We start from the raw sequence: 22,702 nt of genomic DNA, 5'->3' as shown, positions 1-22,702 counted from the left end.
GCTAAAGGAAACCTACAAAATCGCCACACTGCATTTCCATTCTGCAAAACTCTGCGTTAGTGGAATTTTAATTACTTGGCTTCATTATAAAATTTCCATTGCATGTAAGTGTAAATAATTTCACTCTAATGCACTCATTTGAATCTGTGGCTGAAAGCATTGGTAGAAATCCCATTTTTGTGGCACTTCCTTGGCACATTGAAGGAAAACAAAATGTATACTGTTAATCAAGTCATGAGTGACTCTGAAAGTGACGGATTGCATAAAGAGAGCAAATAATAAGAGAAAAATAGATTTTAAAGATTAAAAATATTTTATTTAAACTTTTCTTCATAAACACTTTTAACATTTTTTTTTTCAATTTAAAAACAGAATGGATAGCATAAACATGTTTGAATAGATTATATTCACGGCTTGGGAAAAATTACCTGACAAAAATGTAAAGGCTTTCAAAACAGGTATAAAAGGCAAACCTTAAATTATTCTAAGATTTTTAAATCGGCCCTAGGATTATTTGACTACTGGCCCAAAATGTACCTAAAGGTCAAAATATTTTTCTATAGACAAAGTATGCCCAAGAGGTAGAGGGCATATACAAGTTAGGTAGAAAATAACCTCTCCGACCACCTCACTGGAACTCTCCTTCAGAAAGCAAACACCTAATCCTTACTGATATACTGATTAATAAGGTTTTTAATACAGTTGTTCCCAAAGATGTAGAACGAGAACCCAAGGATATTGAGGGGAACAAGCCGAGCTGATGGTGTTCTCTCAGCATTGCTCACACAACCCCCGAGGCACACGGGTACAGGTGCTGAAGGGCTAGGACTTCCACGAGCTTTCCTATGCCAGTCCACGTCTACTGAATATTTGACTTTATAAACTCTCAATAAACTAATTTTTCAGGATTTTCATTTTTAAGATAAATCTCTTTTTAGAAGATATTTATTCCCAAACCAACTCTAATCTGATTGAACATATGATCCCTAAAAATGTTCAGAGTACAAAAAAAATCAAAAATGTATAATAGGCAAAAAAGAAAAATGGCACTAGCAGTTTTACTGCCATATAGCCCTCAGTTATATCTAATTTACACTATTATCTATGTTGTGTTTTACTTCAGTCTAAAACTTTAAATTATGTATTCTCAAAAGAGCTAGTCTTTTCTGAGAGATAGCTTATAAACTGAAATATCAATTTATATTATAAACTGAAATGTTATGACCTACAACCACATATACATATATAAAAATAGTCCCACTGAACGTTTGACATGTTTAGATTATGCAGCTCAAATAATTTGTTATAAAATATTTTAAAGCTTAGTTTCATGTAATTAAGACAAAACTCTCCATTTTTACCACTTCTCCCCACACAAATGTGTGTGTCCTTTACTATGACTCGAGCAGGCTTCCCAGAATGAGGTGTCCAAAGGTGCTGCTTTAGAAAAGATAAGTGAAGGGCTCAGTCAATATTTCACAAATCAGAGTAACACGCACACAGAGCAGAGTAATGAGGACACAGAGAACGCTGTCTCAAGAAAAGCTAATAGTTCTATTAAGTTTTGCTTTTTTAAAAACCAGTAGTATTTCTTCCAATATAAAACCTCCAATGTGAGAATCTTCAATTTTATGAAATGGCTGTAGTGCAAGGATTTTCTTTAAGCAGACTAAAATCAAAACTGAGAAGGTCAAAGATATGGAAGAGAACAAACATTTCTAATTAAGATGCCATTAATGAAGATAGGCTACTTTTGTAAAGTCTGCTGTTTAAAATGTAAAGTGAAAACACAAAAGGATCACAACAGTTACACTGTATGGTTTCCAATCTGACTCTTTTTAAAACCACTATTTTGAGCACATACAATGTATATAAACAAAAATGGTTCCAAATGAAGCACACAAAAAATAAACTTGAAAAAAATTCTATGGAAAAATTTTCCATAGTTTAGTATAACAAAAATAAATCTCTTTCAGCAATTAAACCATAGTTTTAAAAGGGAATGTAAGTTAATCACAGATTTAAAATAACCTATATTAGCACTACATATAAACGGATGAGTTTTCTCAATACATTCAGAACCCAAGCAATAGCAACTATTCTTAAAGCTCAAAACTGATTACAGCTAACATCAGGTCAGACATGACTTACATGTGAAGCTGAACCCAGAGTTAGTTCAAGTTAAGATTTCACAAATTTTCTAAAACATGAACTTTGATCTTGGTCTTGTGTCTTGAGAATGGAAGACCAAGAATACGCAACTGTCTGCCCAGATTTTACCCTAACTAGGGCTATGAAGTCATATCTAAGCAATTAAAGAGAACCACCACTGGTGTGTGAAGTGTAAAAGCCTGATAGGGGTACCCTGTCTCGGTCTTTTCCAGCAAAAGACAACGATGAGGAAAATAATGAAGACATTATCGTTATTTTCTTTAAAGCAAGACAGCACACACACAAACAGTAAACCAACTAATGTATTAGAAAAAGAACTAAATGGCTAACCTAATTCCTAACTTTCAAAAGTAAAATGGTTAAAAATGATTTTTAAAAGGTAGAAAAAGCCTTTTACCCATATTACCATGGGAAACAAGATACTGAATTCCATTTTTAGAAAGTGAAAGCAAATGACACAACCACTTAATAAAAATTTAAGTCTCATATACAAAAGAATATCATTAACTTGATTTCTAAAACCAACGCCACTGTTTCTCTTTCTCAAAAACTACTTGTATACCTGACTGTTTCTTAAACTCAAACGCCTCCAGTTTTGGAGTTTTAAAATCAGGTGTTTTTTTCATAGTTATCTAATTACAAAAAAAAAAAAAAAAAAAGCAAAAGTCTTCACATTTCCATGACTTCACTCTTCCATTTTGTGTTCAGTGGTGGCAGCAGCAAAAAAAAAAAAAAAAAAAAGGTGAAACTAGAAATTTTATACAACAGCCATAGAAGAAGGCATTGCAATATTGCACCAATATCCTAAGACCTGGCAAGTTTTGCCAGTGTAGAACTAGTCTGTATCAGATAGACTTTACTCAGGAGAAAATGGCATCAATGTGAATGATCCACTCCCTGGTTATTCTTGCTTAATCTTGTCAACTACGTGTTCTTCCTTCGAGTTTAAAGAGTTGAAAGGTGCGCGGCTAATCCTAAAACACTTACTATATAAATGCTTTTCAACAGTTATTCTTGATCTGTTCTGAACTTCGAGGTTACTATCCTTCATGCTAGTAGCTTTCAGTAAATAAAACAAAGGCTGAGGGCTTACATCCCCAGTGCCATTAAGTATTCTGTACTAAATAAACAAGTAGATATGACCAGTAAGATTATAATTCTGTTTCTTACCTCTATGTCAAAAATGAGCTCAAATTTTCCACGAGTTGCTACTTTCCATTCAATAACAGATGCAGCAGCCTTACTGAGTGTAAAGAATGGGAGTTGCACTTACTTTCAAGGGGCCTCTATTTAGGAGTCTGGTATTACCTAAATGCTCTTTAAAAGTGCTTGCGCGCCGCAGGGCCCGGGCTGTGTCTACCACTCCGATTCTCACTAAAAACAGGGTAACGTTAAACAGACTGCAAAGAAAAACATTTTCAAAAACAAGACATACATTGATAAGGAACACTAACGTTTACTTTTGAAAAGAAAATATAAAATGTTAGTTTTCAGAAATCCATACATGTTTCAGGAATACACGGAGCTCAAATATTACTGAATCAGTATGGAGTGAAGATAGGCTACTTTGATACCAAATGAGGACTCCAGTTATTTTAACTTTCTAAAAATGTTAATACATGAAAAGACGTTACATCTAAAATTCAACAAGTATGGCAAACCGTGTGTGCAAGTGCACTAGCTTAAAAATATAGAATCCTAACCACGCATAAAAGGAGATGTGCCTTATATGTTCATAAGATGTATGCAAGTATGGATATGCTTTCACTAACACAATGCAGATAAGAGAAGGCAGCTTAGAAATAGTGTTTTGAATATAAAAAAGTTAATTTTGTAGAAAATTTATATTTTTGCATTTTCAGCAAAAAGCCATGCAAAAAGGTCAAGAGTTTTAAACTTAAATCATAAAACCAAAAGGTCTAACAGACTGTAATACACTGAAATAAACGTTCCAAAAGATTTCAGATCGAGAGAGGAACCGAAATTACATCCAGTGACACTTATCAGGTCTTCTCTTAGAAGATGCAGGACTCCTACGCTGACATCTGAAAAAAATGTTTAAAGCATAAAATCAACTTCCCAGATAAGTGGATCACTCTATTCAACTGCTTCTGGAAGTAGTTTCAAGAGCTAGCGCTTAGAATGAACTTATTGCATGAGTTTGAGGCCGCTAAAAAGAAAAAAAAAAAAAGGATGCTAGCACAGAATGAAAAATTTTTTACGGTATTAGACCAATGGCTTTGATAGTAAAACTGGTGAGGTTTTTCTTAATTAACTACTTTGTCACAAACAAATTTTTTGTTTGGCTTTTTTTAAAGGGAGAAAGATGTCATTAGTTGCAACGTCTGACCTCGTCCAGTATATATTCCGGGAAATGCAGGTTGCACACTTGTAAACCATCCAGCTTGCAGGGCATCCGCGGGTACTCATCTTCCTTCCACTTGTTTTCTTCCGGATCAAAAGTGAGGATGGAATCGCTGTAATGACCGTTGTAGCAAAGGCCTCCAAGAACCATTATTTGTTTGTCCAGCACAGTCACACCATGGCCACTTCTGCCAATTGGCATGGATGCCAAGATGGTCCACTGATCAGTCTCTGGGTTGTACACTTCTGTGGAAGGGCATCCCTGAGACTCAAAAGAGGCCCTCAAGATCACACAGACACCACCGAAGACATAAAGCTTGCCGTTGTAAGAAATCATCTTGTGAAAACATCTTGCGTAATTCATTTTGCTCTTATTCTCCCAACAGTTGGTAACCACTTGTGTTCTCCTGGTCCGCTGCTCTATGGTCCCTTCTTTACTGGGGTCGAACACGCATACTTGTTTGGAGGTGGAAGATGAGGTGATCCCACCGGTGATAAACAACTTGTTATTGAGCACTGTCCCTTCGTGTCCGTATTTGTTAACTGGATAAGGATCCACGAATTCCCATTTATCATTGGTGATGTCGTATCTCTCGGTGGAATAGAAAGTCTCATCTCTGGTTCTGCCAGCTACGGCGTAAATGAACTTCCCAATAACACCAACTGCAAACTCTGAACGTGGCACTGACATGTCTGCCATCCGGAGCCAAGAGTTCTGCCTCGGGTCATACCTGAACACTTTGGAAGAAGCATGGAATTCACCATCCGGGCCCAGTTCTTCCCCGCCCAACAAGAACACGAAGTTATTGACAATAGCAAGGCAGTCCGGGCGCAGAGGAACTTGGGGGCCCTCCAGTTCCCACCAGACTCTTGGTTTCTTTAAGAGAAGGATTTTACTGTTAACCATGCTATGTCCGATCATTCCTCGGAATACTGTAGTTTGGGGTTTGGCAGAGCGGATGCGGCTGGATTTCATGTCCAACAAAGGCTGCTGGTGAACGTTCTGAAAGTAATTCAGTGCTTGGTCAACTTCATAGCGCAGCTGTCGGGAGTATCTGTAAAATTCGGATGTCTTAACCTAAGAATACAAGTAGAAGAATTTAACCAAAAGAAAGAGCATCAACGGCAAACAAAATATCAAAGCCAACTAAGGTGATTAGTGTATGATTTGAGGCTTACTGTACTAAAACTGCTTTTCCTGTTAAGATCACATACTTTTTTTTTTAAACAAAGCTATCATATTTGTTTTTATAATAATCTATGCACACCCCCAAGCCTTTTAAAGTAAACAAGCTATTTTCCAGGAACAAGCTAAACTCCTCTAGCAAAATGTACTAATCATCTATTCTATGTCAGGCCCTGGGATACAAGTGGTGATTATGAGGACAAACAGAGGTTTCACAGCAGAGGGAATCACGGCCATGGTTTCCTTAACCACAAGGAACACTGTAAGAGCAACCATGACTGAATAACTTGGGCAATCAAGTTAGTGAGTTAGTAAAAATTTAAATAGACACGAAATTCTCATTAGGTTTTTGATATAAAGACTTGGTCGGATATCAGCAACTCCTACAACCATAATCCAGGTGATGAGGTCCAATTTTTTCCTCTTTGTTTTTGGAGCTGGAACTACCCCATTGTGATGATTTTTTTTACCAAGACTTTATGAAGCACTTTTAAGTATTGTGCTAAGTTCTACAGGGAGATAAAAATGTTAAGTATAAGATGGGGTCTGTTTCCTCAAAGAACTTCGAATATGTCTGGGGAAATGAAAATACAGATTTGCCAACAAGTAAATGAGGCGGTTGACGGTTGGGAATGAGAGTGTACAGCCCATCTTTGAGTGCTGCAGACGTGAAAATCTGAAACATACCAAACTGGCCCAAAACACCGACAGGCTCCCTTGTGGAAGAGGTAGGAAGCTGGACAACCATGACGAAAAAGCCTGTATCATAATGACAAGGTGAGAGTCTTCCATTTTGATGGGAAAATCAGATATTGAGAGAGCAAATGGGCAGAAGTGCGTAACTGACGTGAAGTAGCGATAAGGTGCAAAAGTCAGGGCCCGAAGTGATGTGAGGATTTAGACTTGAGGCACTCTGGAGAGTGGTGTCACTAAGGGACACTGGAGAGGCATTCACTTCACTGGTGATCAATCTGAACTGCTGGGAGGATGCGGACGTGGAAAGCTCTAGGAGCCTGTGGGGAATCCGGGGTGACTGCTTGGGAGGGAGCCAGCACCAGGCATATTTATTTAGGAGCTTCCTTTTCCTACCTCTCCTTGTTTTCCTCCCTCTTTCCTCACTTTCTCATGCACTACCCACCTTGGCCCAAAAAATGTCTGAAACAGAAAGGACCACAAATGTGTTTTAAGTATTTTGGTAACTGTATTTCAATATAATTGGCTTCCTTTGTAATCCCAAGCATTTAACTTTATGGATTTAAAATCATTATTCTGAGGAGTCCTTCCGTGGGTTTCACCAGGCTAGCAAAAGGGTAAACGTCACAAAAAAGGTTGAGAATTCCTTGCCTTACTAGTAAAAGAGAAAAAACGGACGTCAATACTGCACTGGGGCTTTACGTGTGATATCTCAAGTTAAATTATTCCTCCCATGAGAGAGTAATAATCATCCCTATTTTCCTGATGAAAAAATCGAGGCGTAGAACCTTAAGTGACTTGCCCAAATTGTTTACATGACTAAAACTGGCAGAGCTGGGATCTGAACCCTGATCCAGGACAGTCTTGCTCCAAAGCTATTTCCAATAGGTTACTGCACAGCTTCCACTACTCATTAGAAAACTCTAAATGACAAACTCATTTATTAAAACACTTAACATACATGTTCAACGAATTAGCCTAATGACCCTTCTCAAAGAAAAGATAGTATAATGGTCCTTGAAACAAAGAATCAATTGTATGGATCACAATGACTGGGCATCCAACCCCATTCTTCCTAGCAAAACGCTAAGCGTGGAAGAGATCAAATAATGAATAATGGTAAAGAAGTAATTTCAATAAACAGACTAATAATATAATAAAAACAGAAGATCTTAAGTCTCATCCTCTACTTTTACTTCACATATAAAAAGGTACAGAACAAAGGAAATGAAGTGAGCTTCAATCTCTTAAGAAAAACAATCGAAACCTGCACAGCCATCATCACTGAGTGTTTAGTAACATGGAATGATGTTCACAATATATTCAATTTTTAGAAAGCAATAGTACAGGGGCGCCTGGGTGGCTCAGTCGTTAAGCGTCTGCCTTCGGCTCAGGTCATGATCCCAGGGTCCTGGGATCGAGCCCCGCATTGGGCTCCCTGCTCAGAGGGAGTCTCCCTCTCCCACTCCCCCTGCTTGTGTTCCCACTCTCGTTGTCTCTGTCAAATAAGTAAATAAAATCCTTAAAAAAAAATAAAAAAATAAAAAGCAATAGTACACTGGTAGCCCAATTAAGATTTTGTGTATGCATGCTTGTGTTAATAGTGATTATCTCTGAAACTTCACAAACATCTTTGCATTCTTTTTCATGTATCATATTTATAAACAAAGAGTCTTGCCATTTAAAAACTGGGTCTCTTAAAACCATCAACAATATATTTGCTTAGGAAAAATGAGCATCTTTTCATCTTTCCATTTCTCCTATGAATTGCCTAACAGTATACCTCACCCATTTTCCACCTCTTTTTATTTGCAAGAGCTAAAAGGCAATACCCTGGAAATCAGCAAGAAACATAAACCTCAAATTAAATATTTAAGTGCCTACTGTGCACAGCCAGTGGTCTGAGAGCTACACAGATTTTGAAGTAATAGAATCCCGTCCAGCACTGTAATTAAGTACCACGTCAAGCTACCCAGTATGGCGATTAAGAATCCAGTTTAGAAAATATCCGACTTTGGCACTCACGAGTTGTGGGATCTTGGGCAAGTAACTCAACATCCTTATAGCCATTTCCTCATCTGTATTATTGGGAAAACAATAATAGCATCTATGCCTCATAACCCTAAGGTAGGAGACAGGCAGGATCATCTACGTGAAAAGGACAATATGGTGCCTGTCATGTGGCAGTGTACAACAAATAATAGCCGTTATTAGCTACTATCACTGACCAGTGGACACCTGTAGGCGTGTCAGCTTAAGTCGATGCATCTGATGATGTGTTTTTGGTCTGCATAAAAATTCAGTCTCAGAAATTAGAGAAAGGAGAGAAACTGTTACTCTGGACCTAATCTTCCCCCAAAAAACATGATTAGTAAGATGCAAGGAGGAGGAAGCTTTACAGAAAGCAGCCATGTCATTTGGAGATCGAGAAGGGAAGGGGAATGCTGCACATATTGGATAGGCAGATTTCAAGTTTTTTAAAGGAAAATTAGGATCAATTCCAAGATCGGAAACTGTGTAAAGAAGCTCAAGAAGGCTTGGAGGCTCTCAGAAGCATAATGCTGACTGCATAATTGCAAAACACACTGATGAGGGGAAGAAAAGGGGAAAGTATCTAAAAAATCTGATGTGCTGCACAGAGAGCTTTCTGGGATTCAGATGTTAAAAAACCACTTACAACAGATGGTAAAAAAAAAAAACAAGCACATAAAACAAGTATCACAAAGGGTGAAATGGAGCTGTAAGAATATTGTGAACAAGGCTAAAGCCTCAGGATGAACTGTGACTTAAAAAAGTGCCAGATAATGAATAAATGGCATCTTAGAGGTTAAAGTAAAAAGAAGTAGAGACAAACGTGAAGCCCCTCCTGGATGGGGTGGTTAATGTAATATTAACAAAGACTAATAGCCTTCTCCTATTTTATTTCCATTCTTGGCTAAGGATGTTTTATTCTTTCTAATCTGAAGATCAAACATAATGACTAAGAAGAAACTTAAATCCAAGATGGCTGAGAAAAAAAAAAGAAAAACTAGATAGATATTCTCACTAGGTTCAAGTTCTGTGATCTCAAAATCACATCCTGGGATCCTGAGAGGCTTCACAGATTAAGGCTGCTTAATCGCTTTCTGTAATCTGTGTGGAATCATGAAGAATGGGAAAGAACTAGAAGCCAGACTTCCAAACTACAGACTGGTTAGCCTGAGGCTGATCTGGATTATTAAAAAATACCACTTGTGATAAGAAAGCCTACATGCTGGGAAGCAGCATGGACTCACCCAGCAACGCCAAGGCTTGACCCGCTTCCAGTTGAATGTTTGAGGATGTAACAGAACTGACAGAGAATGAGAGAACGTATGACTTTGGCAAAGTAATCAACAAGCCTAATGATAAAGAGAAACACCAGGGACCCATGAACCACCCAAAACTAATTTTTTATTAAATAATTAATAAATGTGTTAATGCATTCCGGGGGGGAGGGGGGCAGGGTAAGATGAGATGGTGGGAAGTCCACAGCTTTTGTCAAATACTCCAGGGCTCCGTGAACTCCAAATGTAAAGCTATAACTGACTATCCTCAATACGAACTAACAATGTGATATGGCAGAATAAAATCATGGACTGAATTAAAACAGACAATCCCACCCTCTCTATTTGGTGAAACCACAGCTAAGAGGGCTAAGTTCCATCACTACAATTTAGACATCACAAAGTGGACCACATCCTGGACAGCAAAGGGATCCAAACCGTCGGAAAAAAATGGTAAAACTGACGAGGAATGTTTAAGCTCAAGAGAAGACTCAGGAGAAAGATGGCAACCGTTTTCAGGACCAGTCAGCAGAAGTTAGAGGGAAGATTTTAGGCCAGCAGAGGGAAAAGTTTTGTAATTAGAACTGTCAAGATAACGGATGTTCATCACATTATTCTAAGAGCACAGAAACTGGGAACAACTCAAATATCTAGCAATAAGACACTGGTTGAATAAACTCTTGTATGCAGTCTTTACCATATGCAGTCATTAAAAAGGAGGAGGTTAATCCACATGCACTAACACAGATGTTCAAAATGTCAAATGATAAAAACTGCAGAAAAAGCATATATAATACTCTCAAAAACTAAAAACGGACTATTTTACACAGCTGGCAGGACACCAAGAGGAAAACGTATGTATACACACACAACATGGAGTTGCCCCTTTTCAGGGTCTATACAGGTCTGTACTTGGCTTTTTTACAAGGACTGCAGTCAGAAAGGCATGGGTACATATTTTCCCCAAGTCAGGACTGTCTACCTCCGGACTCAGGGAACATCCCTGCCAGTGGAGGTAGTCCAGGTGTGACTGTGTATCAGGAGCACCGGAGAGGGGTCCTGGTGTCATGTGAGGACGAGGCACCATGGCCTGTGTGACAGCCTTCCACCTTCCGAACCCAGGCTCTTACAGACCCCATCAAACTGAGTCAGCTGAACTTCTTCTTACAGTCATTTTCCTGTCTCTCGTTTTCAACCTTCGGGTCCCTTTGCCCTCTTCTCCATTTATTCTATCATGTTCCTTTGAAACCCGAGTTCCAAAGAGTTTTAAAAGTTACTTCAAGTCTATGTCAAAATTCACATCACAGCTACGTATCTCTATCCAGCCTGTTCTACCTATAGGCCAGTAACGGAAGCTGTGCCTTTGAGATAGTTGATTATACCGTAGAACGTCTTCTAACCAAAGAAATTTAGCTCCTCCTCTCTGCCACAGCTAGAAGTTCTAGATCTACCTTGCCCTTTTCCCAGAGCTAGGATTTTCCTCTAAAACCAGACAATATCGATGAGCACAATTAGTTTCTTCTTTCATTATAGAAATGGAGAATTAATGCCTCTTTGATAATCCTGGACAAAGTAATTATAGATATAGTCTGCTTTAAAACAAAAAGCGGAGGGCTATGTAAATGGAGTCATTTGAATGCATTAACAAAGCCGAGCTATCAAAAACAAAACATGTGGCTCATCTTTAAGCATTTCTCCCATCATTCCCTCCTCACATAACAGTTTATCTGTAGATCAGGTGCTTCCAAAAGCAAGATATGGGGGAAAATGACATTTCTTTCATGTTTTAAAGAACTACTTCCCTTATCCTTCCATTGGATTAAAAAAAGCTGTCTTAACACTTAGAATATATTCATTATCACTTTTCTTACTTTGATACTGAAAAATATTACAAAAAAGCATTTTCTCTTATGCTGATTACAAAATTAAAGTTTGTTACCTCTTAAAAACAGTGATGTGAAAATCTTAAATTGGCCATTGCTTCCTCTGATCTTTTAGTTTGTGTATGTGCATATAAAGGAGAAAATGTGAGAAATTATTAATTTTGAATGTGGTTCCTATAAACATATATTAAATTGAAGAAATAATAGCTAGCCATTACCACTGGGCAAAAATTCCATGTTTCTCCCTCTACTGTCAAAATGTTACATCATCCATTCATTTAATTTTTAACTTTTAAAGGTTATTCGTATATGCCACTCTGAATTTTGAGAATTAAAACAGAACCGGCAATGTAACTAAAACAGCCATTTCCACAGAGCTTACTACCTTTGATTAAAAATCTGCAATTTAAAAAATCTACTAAAACTGGCTACAGTCTGGGGTGTCTGGCTGGCTCAGCCAGTAGAGCACATGACTCTTGATCTCGGAGTTATAAGTTCGAGCCCCACGCTAAGTGGAGAAATTACTGAAAAATAAAATAAGAAAAAATAGCTGGCTACAGTCTAAAATTATTTTAGGCTGTTAGCCAGCCAATTTAAGATATTTCAGCTATTTCACCTTTCAAAATGTTTTTTTAAATGCCCAATATACTTAAACTAAAACAAAACAAAAACCCATGCCTTTTATTAGTTTATCTGTCAGTGGAGGTAGGAGGTGCCACTGGGGACTAGAATAATCCCTGAACTAAAGATCCCAGATCTTAGGCTTGACATTGTCCCCAAGTCACTGTGTGATTATGGACAAGCCTCTGGCTTAGATATTTTCTCCTTATAAAAGGAATCAGTTGCATGAAGACACCTCTGGCCTTTCCTACATCCAAAAATGCTAACCTGATTTTCAGAATGATGAGTATAAGGTGTCATGTGGAAGGAAGACAGTCCTGGCTATCAGTTTTATCATCCCCTCTCCATGATTCAATTTGCTCAAAAGAAATATCCAGAAACAGGGGCGCCTGGGTGGTTCAGTTGGTTAAGCCTCTGCCTTTGGCTCAGGTCATGATCCCAGGTCCTGGGATCAAGCCCCGCATCCAGCTCCCTGCTCAGTGGGGAGCCTGCTTCTCCCTCTTCCTCTATCTACCGCTCTACCTACTTGTGCTCTCTCTGTCAAATAAATAAAACTTGAAAAAAAAGAGAAATATCCAGAAACAAAGCAGTTACTAAAACAAATTATACCTTTGGGAACCAGAGCTACATTTAATATTATTTTGATATTCAGCAAAATGTGCAGCAGTCTTTATGTGCTGTATTACAAAAGCATCAACCCTGGTATGAGAAGTCTATTTATAAAATCATGTTCAGAACTGAAGCTTATACTGATTTATGTTAAAATCATCACAAAAAAGCTAGGTACAAAATACCTTTATAATTAATCCCTTTGTCCTGAAAAACTGAGTTAATGACCAAGGATAAGGCTATAAAAAAATCAGTTCCTGTTAAGCACAAATCCTCTAATACTATAATTGCAGTCAAATACCAAACAGTAAAGACAAATTTTAATAAGGATTTACCTATCCTCTCTTCTTCAAGCAGGCAACAGTCTAAATTACCAAACAGAACTTCAGAAGTAACCAGTGTAAATGGGGGTGAGGGAGAGGACCCTCTTCAAGACTCTATCTGAGTTTCAGCACAATTTGGTTAGTCCTCTATCCCTTAAACTTTTCTAGAGTGAAAAATATGTAGTTCAAAAATAAGTATGCTCAGAAAGTCTAATTTGCTTCCAATTTCAGCACAATAGTCATAGAACACCACTAGAAATTAAATAAGTGTGCACAAGCCTAAAAGGTAGAAAATGATGTAATTTCTAGAAAGCCCCTTAAGACCTTATTTGATTATAGTAATATTTAGATAGTACAACTAAATTCTAGAATTTTTCCTATTTATGGAAATACTCTCAACTATGTAAATATATAATTTTATTTAAAAATATGGTAAAACAGAAGGAAAGCCAAAAAGGTTTAATCCTAAAACTAACTTCTGAATGAGCAAGGCTTACCCATGACACATGTAACATTTTCTGAGTAAATATTAAATTTGAGAATTAAAACTTTAAAGCCTAAAATCTTAGTATTTGCCCTTGTTCCTCTCCTGCTGCTAACCTTGTCTCCATTTTCGGACTTCTCTGATCCTGGTGGATTTCCGCTTATCATTTGGTTTCTCTCCGTCTTGCCCTCTGTTCATCAAAAAAAACGTTGTCCTTTTACAAGTCAATATAGCTGTCTGTACTGCATCTCTTCCTTCACTTTTACTTCACGGCTCATTTCCAATTCTAGGCTTTTGTTTTCATCTCCCATTTATTTTATTTAAAAGGAAAATCAACAAGACTGAATCTGTGAACTCCTGCTTTCAGTACTCCTGCCTGCTTCATACACCCCCCACCAAAGTCTCTTTCCCAGGGGATCTAACAGCAGTCAACACCCTGATTTAGCACACCCTCCAGGAACCTGCGACCCTGGGATGAACGCCAAGTCAAAGGTGGAAAACAAGAGCACTCTACTTCTCTACATAAAAGGCCAAAGACTTGAGGAGAAAACACCTTGGGTGATTTTTAAAGAACTGTGCACGTGTTAATTATAATCATCCAAGTCCACAGGGCTGGGAAGGAGGGGTGGGCAGAAAGGAGATGGATACAGAAAAAGACACTAAGTGAACTGCAGAAGTGTGCTTAACCTATTGACCTAGTTCCCACCAGAAAACCTGCTCATGTCTGTGCTTTCACTCCAAGGGGTGAGTGAGCTGATTGTTAATTTAAGCAATTTCAAGTTTATAGCTGTATTGGTACTATTTAATATACGAAGGCGATTTTAAACTTTTTCAAAAACAACTCAGACTTATTAGGAACTCTAACCAAATTTCACATTTTTAATCTAGGTTACTGGCTTTGTAAAAAACTTTGTATTGTCAAATACAGCACTGCTTATGTTTCTCATGTACTTTGGTGAGGGTTAGAAACAAATTTCTGTTTTTTCCTCTAGATTTGTCTGGCTGTAACTGAAGTTGTTAGAAATAATTAAACTTTTTTTTTAGTTTTCTGCTAAACTGTGGTAACACTACAGGTAATGGTCTGGTTGCTGGATAGAAATTTTGGATCGCTCAAGTGCTAGATTAGTCAAAACATGTCACAGTACCTAAGTAAAGGAATTCTGGAGGGCATATAGCACCTACACTTTACATAGATGTGTCCTTACCCATACAATGTTATTACAAGTGGTCTGCACCTCAATTAACTGGAATATCACACCATCCAAGCATGACATTAAGGACAATCAGTTTACTCATGTGTCATATAGTTCATTGCTAATGTTATCTACATCAACTGTGCTAATAGAGAAACTATTTGGAAGATTATCAGTGTTTTGTGAAGAGCAGTTCTGAGAGCTACTAATGTTCTTAAGTATCCAAGGTATACTTGGACACTTAATTTGTAATCCTTGAATTCTTTCCCTTTCAAGGTGAGTACAAGACACCTTATCCCATTTTAACATGTAGCTTTTAAAGCCACAAATTCTGCACCTTAAGTTAAAGACTTCTTTAAAAAAAGTATTTGGAAGCTCTTCTGAAGCATTTTTTAATTCTGATCCTAGGATTTTTACTAATAATGAAGCTTTGTTTTTTTTTCAGCAGACTATCAAAATTATCTCGAAGTTGTAAAAGTTTCTATAACAAGCTTTCATAAAATGCAGGTAATGGTTAAATCCAAAAATATTCTCAGTAAAAGAGAACTTTTTTCTCACTAAAACATTAGCTTTGCTCTTTAAAAGTTACATAAATGTGGGGTGCCTAGGTGGCTCAGATGGTTAAGTGTCCGCCTTCAGCTCAGGTCATGATCCCAGGGTCCTGGGATCGAGCCCCACATCAGGCTCCTGACTCAGCGGGGAACCTGCTTCTCCCTCTCCCTCTGCCTCTCCCCCTGCTCATGCTCTCTCTCTCCCTCTCTGTATCTCTGTGTCTCAAGTGAATAAATAAAATCTTTAAAAAAAAAAAGTTCCATAAATCCAAATTTGGGGGAATACGATGAATTACATTTAATATATGAGGGGAAGAAAGCACACTAGGGAGTCTGAATATCACGAGCTAGTTAACAAAACATTAGGAATAAAGCAGAATACATTTTTATAATCTGCTCCCTTACTGAACAGCCAATGAAAAACCAACTATAAAAGCCTAATTATAAGCTGAACAAATGTGTTTTTTTAATCTTTACAGGACTGAAAAGATTTTCTTTCCTTTTAAAAAATTGGAAGACTTTATGATTATGATTAATACAATTTCTAAGGGGATCACTGGTATGCTCTTACCTTATGCATATTTACAATACTGAAGGTGCCCTAGGTTCAAAAATATTAAAATGTCACTGTACTAAAGAATCAACATGAGTATTTTAATGAATAATGTAACAATTTTGCTAAAAAGATCTTTTCTATACAAAAAAAAAAGTATAATAGCATTTTGCCGAACATACATTTACTTCATGTTTTCAATAACACAGTAATTTTTTTAAAAAACCGAAAGACCAAAGAAAGCAAGGTTTAAACTATTTAAATCCTCACATCACTGAAATTCAAAATGACCAATGTCAGGCCTTATCTCTGTTAACAGATGCAAAGACCCTCAGAGCTAGTAAAAACAAACAAAAAAAAACACGCCAGACATTTGTGTAAAAACTGAAAATGAAGTCTAGTTTAAAAATCCACTATAGACAAACAGAATCCTAAGAACTCTTCAACAACTATATTAAAAGGACAAGATCCTTAAATTTATTTTTAGCTTTCTTTGATTATACGTTGAAATGCCCAGAATTGGGCATGCACATCTGGAAGTCTTCCCACACCTTGTACCTTTTTCAGTGCCATTAAATTTCTCAGGCTATATTTTGTTCATGCAAACACATTGGAACTTTCATGACTATACAACAACTTCTAAGCGACCCAAGCGGGCAGAGGGTTAAGTGCATGCTTCTGCACCTCAGGATCCTCTCTCCCTGCTCTAGCAGCTATCATAGGAAGCCCTTGGACTGGGAAGCGAGCAGACCTGGGTTCCACTCTGAGCAATACCACTTGTTCTGGAGTAAGATTCCTAACCTTTCCAAGCCTGTTTTCTTACCTATAAAATGGAAATAACCGGTAGACTCTACCTTTGTATAGAGCACTTGAGGCACAATCTGACATATATAAGGTGTTCAGGTAAGTAGAATCACTGTTTCTAAGGAACTCCGTGAGGAAATTCGGAAGCCATGAGCTCTTTGGTGACAGTCCCATAGAGTACTCAATACAAAAGTTAAGACGGTCTGTTTTCAGCTGGGGAGAAAAGTAGAGGACGAGGGGGAAAGATATTGCAGAAGAATAAACTCCAAGATTTCAGCATAGCTAGAGGGCGAGATTCAGGTCCCTACAATGAAGGAGGGCCATTCCCTGGGGAGAGCCAGAATGCCCAATTCCCTCACTGTGAAGCCTCTGCTCAGATCTGTTCGTTACTACCAAAGAAGAATTAAAGTCTATACAGGTTCCTTCCACCCAGCTTTGTTCCACTTGCTTTTTATTTTCCCGAGGCCAGGGTAAGGATCCTGACAGAGATGCCACACTCAAGTTAACTTCATCAGCCACTCTACAGGTAGGTAAGCTCATTTAACGCTAAACTGTGCAGAACATCTCGAATGGCTGAGAAACCAGAAGAGTTTAATATGTGAGAAAGGCTGTTGACCATACACATATTCAGAGAGTTTCTAATGAACAGCTTACTCCTTGAACTTCTAGAGCAGCGCTGTGCAACAGAAATATAAAGAGCCACAAATGTGAGCCAATGATTAGTTTTACACTTTCTGGTAGCCACATTTAAAAAAGTAAAAAGATGAAGTTGATTTTATTAATGTATTTTATTTAACCCAGTATACCCAAAATATCATCTCAAACTATAATCAACATAAAAATGAGTAATGAGATCATTTACACCCTTTTGTCATCCTAATTTTTGAAATCTCAATTCAGACTTGCCACATTTCAAGTATTCAGTAGCCACAAGCAGTAACCGTATTGAACAGCGCAGTTCTAGAGTCATAGATATAATTTTTTTTATTATAGAGTAATCTTTTGATCTTGACTTCAGCTGGTTTTAATCTCATTAAATTGAATGGAAAGGTTCTCAGTGTTTTTGTTTTTGTTTTTTTAAAGATTTTATTTATTTGAGAGAGAGAGAGAGAGCGCACAAGAGGGGGGAGGGTCAGAGGGAGAAGCAGACTCCCTGCTAAGCAGGGAGCCCGATGTGGGACTGGATCCCAGGACTCCAGGATCATGACCTGAGCCGAAGGCAGTCGCTTAACCAACTGAGCTACCCAGGCGCCCCAGGGTTCTCAGTTTTTTTTTAAAGGAGGGAAATTTTAAGACTCTAAAACAAATCTAACAGAATACTATGAATAAAACTCTTGATTATCTTAGTCATAGGATCAGGCTACTTAGCCTCCTAATACAAAAAAAGGATGTAAATTCTAAGTTTGATTAGAGTTGCTAAGTGCCAAGACTTCTTCGGCATTACAACAATATTTTCCCATAACTGTTCCTGAAAAAACACAATGCTGAACAGCAGATGTGTTAACAGGACACATAAGGAAAAGAGGAACTAAGTTAATACCAACATAAAGAAATACTCCGATAAATCCAGAATATGGAACACACTAAGACAATCAGTGATCTTATCTTTCTCAAAAAAAGAGGGGGACTGTTTTAGATTAAGAAAGATTAGACAGATGTGATAACCAAAAGCAATGCATAAGTAACAACTACATTCTAGGGCATTTTGAGAAATGGGAAAATTTGAATATGGACTATTAGATGATGATATGTTAATTTACTTAGGTGGAATGGCAGTGAACTTGGGTAGGAAAGAGTCCTTATTCATAGGAGAGGCGTGTTAAGTTTTTAGGGATGAAGTATTATGTTTGCAATTATTTCTGAAGGTTCAGCAAAGAAAAAAAGATCTAGATAAAGCAAATATGGTAAAATGTTAACAGTTCTTGAATCTAGGTGACAGCTACACAGGTATCCATTATACTACTCTTCCAACTTTTTGTTTGAACATTCTCATCATAAGAAAAAGGAGACAGTTCTAGATTCAAAGGGAGACATAATAACCCAATATACTGTACGAACTTTGATTAAATCCTTAAAAAAAAAAAACAGCTGAAAAAAGACATTTAGGGGACAAATGAGAAAAATCAGAAAATGAAGTGCCTATTACATGACATTAAGGAATGATTGTTAATTTCAACAATGGTATTACGGTTATGTTGAATTTCCTCACTGTTGGGAAATGAGCTGCTCAATCAAGCAGTGAGGGATGAAGTATCATAATGTCTACAACGTTCTTTGAAATGGTTTTACATAGCTAAAGCCAATGTGGTAAGATGATAACAATATTAACCTACAGGATATGTTTATGGGTGACCATTCCACTATTCTTTCAGACACTTTTTTATGTTTAGTAAGTCATAAGAAGTTTTTAATAATTTAAAGCTAAAAATAAGAAGTACCTATCAATATTCCATTTTTCTAAATTTCAGCCTATAGGATAAAACCACAAATCAAAACTGCCTACACTTTTCCCCATGTAGATTCTCGTACTAAAAAAGGACGAGCACAGATGTAACATGTCTTTATTTCTGTGCCCTTTCTGTCACCGTGCGTATATAATGGATATTAAAAAGGCTTTGTTTGAGACCTGCAGTGTACTAAGTAAAGGAAAAATAGATGGGCCCTATTTGCAAGGGAGCTCAAATTAGTACGGTGCAAAATAGTTTAAATTCTTATTTCCCAACCCAATTTTCCATTTTAGTTTGGTTTATGAAGTTTTATTTCTAGAGATAAGCTCTCAAAAATCTGCTTAAGCAGTGTTTTCAAAATTTAGAAAGCCATACATCCCTCCTGAAACTAGTATTACAATGTATGTTAAACTCTATTGGAATTTTAAGAGAAAGCCACAGATTCCTTTGATAAGCATTAACTTTCATACATCGCTAAGAATCACTGACTACCTTCCATTTATCTTACCAGTATTACTAAAATAAAACTAAAAGATTTCTAATATTACAAAAAATAAAGATTCCTCTGTGGCCAGGGCCTTATTAAGTTTTCCTAAGAAATTAACTCAAGAAGGAAGCCTTAACATTTTTATTCTGAGGAAATCTACCCAATACCTGGCCAGTGGTGAATAACCACCTCCTATGCTATTTAAGCAAACAAAATCCATCAGAAGGTACAAGTGATGTTTCATATAATTTACAAAACTACCCAATGGTATTAACTTTCACTTCAGCCACTGTCACTACTGACCAGCTTGAACTGGTAATTAGAATATAAAAAGGCTCGGCACTGAGCATTTAAAAATCATTTACTGCTAACAATTTCATCATATTGTCCCACAGAAGGAGAAATTTTATTTATTTCACCAGTACTTCCATCTAGACTAAAGTTGGAGGGTTTTTGTTTTAGTAGTGGGAGTGCAGTTGCATCTAATGTATAAAGACAAAACAGGATTCCCCAAGGAAAGAGAGCAATAAAAACAATAGTAAGGAAAAAAATCAAATCAGAGACAAATGATTTACATAGTTGATGTGGGGCCGATTATCACCCAACAAAAAGTAATTAAGAAATGTATTCTTTAGTTTCAATGATTTCTGCCAGATCAAGTACATTCTGAGAATAAAGATAAAATCCCATAAAATTGGGTTCTCTATTGAAAGTATAAGTTAATGACACTTCACAGCATTTGGGGGGGGGGGGGGGGAGGAACATGCCAGGCTGCTGAGTGTGATCTGAAGGCACAAATTTGTTTATTTTTCAAACGGTGTAAACAGCCCTCCTTTGCAAATATTGTATTTTAATCACCAGCTGTGGTAACTAAAGCTGAAGAACTATTTAACATGAAGGGTGTCGAACCAAAGCTTTAAGTGTGCTTTCTAGAAAGAAGAAAAGATGCAAGAGGTAAACAGAGCCCCAGAGGTAACCATGTGATTAGAAACCAATTAAGTTAAGCAATTACTGAAACTGCTTTCTCTCCTTTCAGCAAGAAAGGATCACAAGTGAGACTCTGATACAAAAACGAAATATGCTTTCATGCAAAAAGGCCAAGGTTGTTTTGGAGAAAGACTATTTTTCAGATAGCAGAACTATTACATGGTAAAATGTGCACAGGGATGTTTGATCAACGTAGGCAGAGGATTTATAGTCTATTTAGTTAGAAATGCCAAAACAATGGTTTTAGACATAAACATGTCTTCATGGTTAAATTTAGTTAGTATTCATAGTGCAACAGGGGAAAAAACAGAACTACTTAAGAGTAGGGAAGAAAATCAACTAGGTAAGGGTAGGGAAGCATCACCACTAGGGCCTACTGCTTTTCAAGAGCTATTTTATGTTTACTCACTACATTTTAGAGGAATACGAAACTGCATTAATGTACATCATTCAAAACTACAAAAACTCCTCTCAACTCTAATTTCAGCATGTATTACTTAAATTAATTTTTAAAAACAGAGCTAATCCGACCCAGTTTAGATTTAATTACTTTATGGAAAGAAAAAGCTAAAGCAAACTTGGAATATTTTGGGTTAAATAATTATGCTTCAACTTTAAAAGTACTTTCAAAACAAAACTACTCTACTACCTACCTGGTTCATCTTTCACCCACAAAATGTGTTTTTAAAAACCTAAATGCACAAGCTACAACAAATTAGACTGCTTATCCATGAACTATTCTTATAAACTCTTCTCTTTTTTGCTCCTGACCAAGCCTGGGAATCTTACCTACAAAAACATACTGCCTTAACTGAACGATGAGTCCTGTCTATTGCTTTCAAATGCACTAACCTTCTCAAAAACACTGGATGGGGTCATCAAACAAAACCTGATGTTCTGAATGATGGTATCGGTATGTCTCCAGCGTCTTCTATCATGCCGCAGCCAAGACTGCACAGCCTCGTACAGCTCTATCTCTGGGAACCTGCTCAGATGATCATTATCCAAATAAGACATGAGCTTGTCAAAGCTCAGGTAAGACAGGAAGTCAGGCCTGGACATGAGTGGCACAAAGTTGTCTAGCAGAAAGGCGTCCAACTTCTCCCTGACTCCCTCGATGTTTACACCAAAATCATCTAAGAGTCTCATAATTTCTGCACAATTTTCTAAGCAGATTTTCGCTAATAGAAAAGAGCAGCAGAACTTCACCACTTCTATAAGTTGAACATACATGGCAGCCTGAAGGATCTCATGAACAGTATTCATACTCAGTTCTATAGTTCCATAATACATAAATTGAAGGACGTGGCTGAAACCAGTAGCAGTGAGACCTTTTAAATGAATTTTGTCCTGATCTCGCTCCCTCATGTCTGCAGTAAACATAATTCTGAAGTAATCACTCTGGGTGGCCAAGAGTGCTTTATGGGCCTGGAACTGATGATCTTCAATAACCAGAGTGACATCAAGAAGCAATCCCTCCTCATACAGTGCTCTGAACCCAGCAGAGACACTGGTGTCATGGATGGAGGAACAGAATCCTTCCACGTCCCCTGCCATGAATCACCTGGAAAAAAGGTAATCAAAGAAAACTGTGTTAATCATTTCCATGCATTCTGAAGACATTATTAAGAGCTTAAACAATTTTTCATAATTATCTCAATTCCACTGCCTAAGTCTTAAATGTACAAGCCCTTTGGGAGAAGACAATCTAAAGGTTTGCAGGCTAATGTTTTTGGCTTCCCTACCTGGGGAAAAAAGTCTATTGCATATCTTACAAACAATATATGCCTAGCCCACTGATTTTACACTGTTCACCAAATATATTTCAGTATGTCCCCAAATAGTCAACACAAAAAGGATTTTTCAGCCAAATGCTAAATTACGAGAAAAAGCAACAAAAAAGAAATCGAACCAAAGAGTACCACTGTTGACCTTGAAAAAACCTGGGAACTTACCCAAAGGAAATAATCAGATAAATATGCCAAATTGTACACACAAGATTTTTAGTTCTAGCCTTACTTATAATAAAAAAATGGAAAA

General features: G+C 37.3%; 1 protein-coding gene across 2 annotated transcripts in view; it reads right to left on the bottom strand.

The window, feature by feature from the left end:
* Window positions 1–294: 294 nt before the first annotated feature.
* KLHL15 (kelch like family member 15) overlaps window positions 295–22,702 on the bottom strand; it is a 35,190-nt gene continuing 12,782 nt past the window's right edge. Inside the window, exons 2-4 of one of the 2 annotated variants that reach the window (XM_028122553.2) lie at window positions 21,515–22,226; window positions 4,523–5,614; window positions 295–4,217 (exon numbers count right to left, since the gene is read on the bottom strand). In XM_028122553.2, coding sequence (XP_027978354.1) covers window positions 4,206–4,217; window positions 4,523–5,614; window positions 21,515–22,219 — 1,809 coding nt within the window. In that variant the 5' untranslated portion in view covers window positions 22,220–22,226 and the 3' untranslated portion in view covers window positions 295–4,205. Of the gene's footprint in view, window positions 5,615–21,514; window positions 22,227–22,702 lie in introns of both variants that reach the window. The other variant, XM_028122552.2, reaches the window with a different exon arrangement.

Source organism: Eumetopias jubatus, unplaced genomic scaffold, assembly GCF_037043125.1.
Source record: "Eumetopias jubatus isolate StellerSeaLion01/CBP00866 unplaced genomic scaffold, mEumJub1_p1.0 scaffold_11, whole genome shotgun sequence".
NCBI lineage: Eukaryota > Metazoa > Chordata > Mammalia > Carnivora > Otariidae > Eumetopias > Eumetopias jubatus.
This window is presented reverse-complemented; position numbering and strand designations above follow the sequence as displayed.